A 5,280-nucleotide genomic window follows, 5' to 3' on the forward strand; every position below is an offset into this window, starting at 1 on the left:
GCAGAGGCAACTCAGGGTTGATCCAGGCACCCAGATCCAGGCACCCCTTCTCCATGTAGCCAGTGGTTCCCTAGGGCTCAGGCTTGTGAGAAAGCAAAGTAAAAGAAGCTTTCTGTCACCTATACCTGGGTCAAAGGTACAGAATGCTGTGAACAGCCTCTGTTAGTTGGTTCACATAATTACCACCCCCACATGCAAGGGAAGTACATTCTGGAATGGGGAGAGGCCAAAGTTCAGAGAGGTTAAGAACCTTTTCCAAGGTCCCATAGCAAGAGATGTTAAGATCAGAGCTAGAACCCGTCAGCGCAGGCTGAGGCCCACACGGTTCCCTCTGGGCGTCCTGAGCCACCCTGGGTCCTGAGTCGCCCTGGGGACACTTTCCCCAGCTCAGTTCCCTCTGAGCTACAGGGTGATGGGAGAGCAGAGGCCTGGCTCTGGAATGAGCAGGCCCCCTCTTCCCTTTTCAGTCCTGTCCCGTTCCTCCGACCTTGCCCGGATGGCCTGCAAGCCTACTAGCCAGTTATGTGATGCGTCCTGTGGTTTTCGAGGGAATCAGGTGGCTCCCCTAGTGCAAATGAGTCCCACACTGAGCAGCAGACCCAAATGCGGCCCCAGGTCGGGCAGAGCGCCCCTGCACAGACTCCAGCCCTCACAGGGGCCCCAGGACACTCTCCTGGCCCCATGGCTCCCAAGTGTGCCCCACAAGGCCCACAGGTTCCTGGGGATGGGGGCTGCTTGCTCCCCCCATGGAGGCTCTGGGTGGGAGAACCCACTGCTCTGCCCCTTCCCAGGCCTCAGCCCTACCGGACGCTCAAGGAATCAGACAGTGCGGAAGGTGACGAGGGAGAGAGCCCAGAGCAGCGAGCGCGGGAGCCCACGAGCCCTGCCCCGGCTCCGCCTGACCGGGCTGCCAGCATCGACCTTCTGGAAGACGTCTTCAACAACCTGGACATGGAGGTCCCACTGCAGCCACTGGGCCAGGCCAAGAGCTTGGAGGACCTTCGGACCCCCAAAGACCTGAGAGAGCAACCGGGAACCTTCGACTATCAGGTATGCTGCCCGCAGGGACGGGGACCTGCTAGGGTTGTCGCTGTCCCCACAGGAGGCAGGTACCCCCAGGGGACAGGGAAGGAGACCAAGGGAGAAACAGCAACTTTTCCCGGGTCCTCAGCCGATGCTCAGGGCCATTCTGCCTGCAAACCCTGCCAGGCAGGCCAGCAGCCAGGGATGGCTGTAGAAACGTTACTCCTGATGGAAATCAGCCCCTCGAGTCCGTGTGTGCATCGGGCAGAGGTGTGCTGCCGTGCCAGGCCTCCCTCCCCGGACCCCAGCCCCACCAAGTCTCCTTGGAGAGCCTCGGGGTCAGAATTCCTGGGTTTTGCGTGGGACACTGATCGTCCATCATGACTTGCAATCTGTCACACTCTCTCCCTGGGCCTGTTTGCCCACTTGTGAGTGGAGGCTGCTGGCAGAGTCGCTGGGTCTTTGGAATTCCCGAAGCTACCATAGTGAATGCAGCGATCCACACATGCCCTCCCACAGGGAGTTCGTGGTCTCTGCTGCTGACGCCCAGGTAGCGTCACTTGTGAGGGGCAGAGCCGGGACAGGAGCCCAGTCCTGTTTCTCTGCCTACCAAGGAAGACACCTTTGCCCTGGCCCCGTGCCTCGCTTGTCCTCAAGTTCACAGGTGATTAAAAGTGCTCACATGCTTTGAAAAGTGAAGAAGTCCCAGCCAGTAGATGGTCAATAAATGAAGTCATTTTCCTAAAACTTCTTGGCAACACCGATGTCAAAGGACAGGGGCTTTTTCTGGAATCTCTTTGTGCAATGAGGAAAAAAAAAAAAAAAGCCCGGCATGGAGTCTGAAAAGTGAGGAAAACAGTGAGGAAAGCCTGGGCTTGGTATCTGGATAGACCCGGGCTCTCTGCTGGTGACCTGGGCCTGGCTCCCCAGCTGCCCTGAGTCTCGGGGGGGGCGGGAAGGTCCCGGGGAAGGGGCCCTGCTGCCTTCCAGTCTGTCCAAGTCAGTCTCTGGTCACTGCCTCCCTCGCTCTCTCCCCCAGAGGCTGGACCTGAGCAGGAGTGACAGGAGCCGTGGGATGCCGATGGCCTTGAAGCTCACCCACCCGTACAACAAGCTCTGGAGCCTGGGCCAGGATGACATGGCCATCCCCAGCAAGCCCCCCGCCGCCTCCCCCGAGAAGCCCTCGGTCCTGCTTGGGAACTCCCTGGCTCTGCCCCGCATGCTGCCGACCCGGGACAGCATCCTGAACCCCAGTGACAAGGAGGAGGCACCTGCCCCCACTCCGGGCAGCATCACCATTCCCCGGCCCCAGGGCAGGAAGACCCCAGAGCTGGGCATCGTGCCTCCACCCCCCACCGCCCGCCCGGCCAAACTTCAGGCTGCCAGCGCTGTGCTCGGGGACTTCTCCTCAGAGCGGCTACAGGCTGAGTGGGAAAGGCGAGCTCCCCGGAGCCCAGCCCCGTTCCCTGGGCTCCTCCCCAGTGCTACCCCACAAGGACCCACCGAACTGCTCCAGCCACTCAGTCTGGCCTCCGGGGCCACGGGCTCGGGCAGTGACGCCCTGCTGGCCCTCCTGGACCCACTAAACACAGCCTGGTCAGGCAGCCCTCTTCCGCCACGCCCTCCAGCCCCGAGTGTAGCCCCCTCATTCACTTCCCAGTTCAGCTTCCCACCAGCGGGGACCCCCACCCCGTTTCCACAGCCATCACTCAATCCCTTTATCTCCTCTGTGCCTGCGGCGCTGCCTGCCGTGCCCCTGGTCTCCACTGCGGCCGGGCCTTTTGGGGCCCCTCCTGCTTCCCTGGGGCCCGCTTTTGCCCCCAGCCTCCTGCTGTCCAATTCTGGCTTCTGTGTCCCACACAGATCTCAGCCCAACCTGTCTGCCCTCTCCATGCCTAACCTCTTCGGCCAGATGCCCATGGGTGCCCCCGCCAGTCCCTTGCAGCCCCTGGGCCCCCCAATGGTCGCCCCGTCAAGGATCCGAACGTTGCCCCTGGCCCGCTCAAGCGCCAGGGCTGCCGAGGCCAAGCAGGGGCTGGCCCTGAGGCCCGGAGACCCCCCACTCCTCCCTCCCAGGCCCCCACAGGGCCTGGAACCAGCACCGCAGCCCTCCGCTCCTCGGGAGGCCAAAGACCCCTTTGAGGATTTGTTACGGAAGACCAGGCAAGATGTGAGCCCGGCCCCGGCCCCGGCCCCGGCCCCGGGCTCCGTAGAGCAGCTCAGGAAGCAGTGGGAGACCTTCGAGTGAGCTGGTCGCTGGGAGAGGGCGAGCAGGGCCCCTGCACTGCACTGCACAGGGCCGCTGTGCTCCCAGGCTAGCCGGCCCTGCTTCCCCTGCTGCTCTGGTTCTGCCCAGGTTCTACTGGTGGGAAGGAATGGGACCCCTCTCTGCCGCCCCTCCTCCCCTGCACACCACCCATCTCCGAGGTCTGGCTGCTAGAGAATGGTGCCAGTTCTGGCCTGGGAATGGGCCCAGCCCCTGGGCACCCCCCAACCCTGCCGCCACCCTTCCCCTGGACCCCAATTAGGTTTTGCACTAAAGCGGTCAGCTGGGCGAATGACTGTCCCGGCCCCACCCGCCTGCCCCCTGGACACCAGGAGCCCGAGGCTCCACAAGGCCTCTCCTCCCCAGCTCTGTTGGCCCACCGGCAGCCCGGCCTGCGCACCCCACCAAGACCAGCACAGGAGGCCACGTGGGAGCCTCGCGTGAGCGTGTCTGCACCAGACTCATGTGGTTTGGGAGTTGGGAGTAAGGAGAATCGGCCTTAGGACGGGGCATTTCCAAACCCTCTCTAGCAATACGCACCCTCGCTCTTTCGTCAGTCTTCACCCCAGCCCTCAACCTTCAGTTCGTTCTGGCTTGGTAGGGATTTGGGGCTGAGGGGTCCTTGGGAACCCTCTTGAAAGCCAAACCCAGCCGGGCAGCCGGCCCTGGCTGGGGACTGGGGGCTGGGAGCACCAGCAACTCAGATTTGTAGGAGGAAAAACAGCAGCAGGTAAATCGAGTGCACTAGGAGGAGGCAGGCCACCGTCCTGGACTCTCCCTCCGGCCGCTGGGGTTTCTCCAGCTTTCCAGTGTTGATCAGATGGAGCTCTGCCTCTCGTGCCTGGGACTGTGGGGGGGCGGAGCTGAGAAGCAGGCACCCAGATTCCAACTGGGAAGACAAGCTTCATGCCACAGGCTGATGCAGGAGGCCCAGCCGCCCAGGCTCCCTGAGTCAGGAATGGCCAGGGGGCACTGAGCCCTTCTCTAGGCCCTGGTGGGGCGGACAGACGGCTTCTTGCGCAGAGACAGAAGGGCCAGGAGCCACCCCCTCCCCCGCCCACGTAGCATAGAAATTCCTGAGGCCACCGTCACCAAAGCTCAGTTGAAATGTTTTGTTATTGTTTCTTTTATCTATCTTTTCCTTTTTACTTTATTGATTTGATGAATCTTAAAATTGACTAGTTTCAATAAACCGAGTTAAAATACAGCCCAACCATGTAAGAAAACAACCATCTGAGACATGCAGGAAATTGTGAGCATTTTGACCTGATTTCTCATTTCCTATTTGTGAGTGGTCAGACACACAGTCTCAGAGGTGTCTGACAGGGCAAGGGGGCCCCCAGAGGCCCCTCTAGCCCCGGGGAGCTTTGTCCCCGTCTGAGGGACCCTGAGGCCTGGAGGGCGGGCCCTGAGGTTCTCCGGCATGGGGATGTGAGGAGCTGCTGGCCCAGCACAGTGCCCCTGCCTGAGTCCGACACAGCCCCCTTGGGCAAGTGGCTCTCAGTCCTGGAGGCCTCTCTGGCTGCTGAGGTGGCGTGGGGAGCCGGGGGATGTCTGGGCACGCGGGCACCCCCAGGCCTCTCAGGTGTTTCAAGACAAGTTCCAGATCTGCCCACCCATCCTGGGCAGACCCCTGAGCCCAGCTGGGGAAAGGAAACCTCCCCACCCCACCCCACCCCTGTAGACAGGGAATGGGACCAGAGGTATGGTGGGGCCCCGGGGAAGCAGAGCCCACCCATGGCCTGTCTCCCCGGCTGTGCTGGGGGCTGGTGGCGAGCCCTCCGTGTCCCAGGAGCATTGTCATCTCTTCACTTGCTGGATTGAATTCGCACCCAAGGATGAATGTTGTGTGTGCGTTCAATAAAATCATCTTGGGGAGAAGGTTGGTATCCCTGCGTCCTGAGGAAGCTCTGGGGAAAGGGGAGGGTTTAGAGCAGTCAGAGAAGGATTTGGCCCCTAGCCCACACCCCAGCTTGTTCCATTTGAGCCTG

General features: G+C 61.6%; 1 protein-coding gene across 6 annotated transcripts in view; it reads left to right on the plus strand.

Moving 5' to 3' along the window:
• The window catches only part of DENND1A (DENN domain containing 1A), a 496,533-nt gene extending 492,037 nt beyond the window's left edge, over positions 1 to 4,496 (plus strand). For all 6 annotated transcript variants that reach the window (XM_059410848.1, XM_059410842.1, XM_059410846.1 and 3 more), the window contains 2 exons: positions 792 to 1,050; positions 2,063 to 4,496. In XM_059410848.1, coding sequence (XP_059266831.1) covers positions 792 to 1,050; positions 2,063 to 3,271 — 1,468 coding nt within the window. In that variant the 3' untranslated portion in view covers positions 3,272 to 4,496. The remainder of the gene's footprint in view (positions 1 to 791; positions 1,051 to 2,062) is intronic.
• The last annotated feature ends 784 nt before the right edge of the window (positions 4,497 to 5,280 follow it).

Source organism: Mustela nigripes, chromosome 9 (assembly GCF_022355385.1).
Source record: "Mustela nigripes isolate SB6536 chromosome 9, MUSNIG.SB6536, whole genome shotgun sequence".
Taxonomy (NCBI): Eukaryota; Metazoa; Chordata; class Mammalia; order Carnivora; family Mustelidae; genus Mustela; species Mustela nigripes.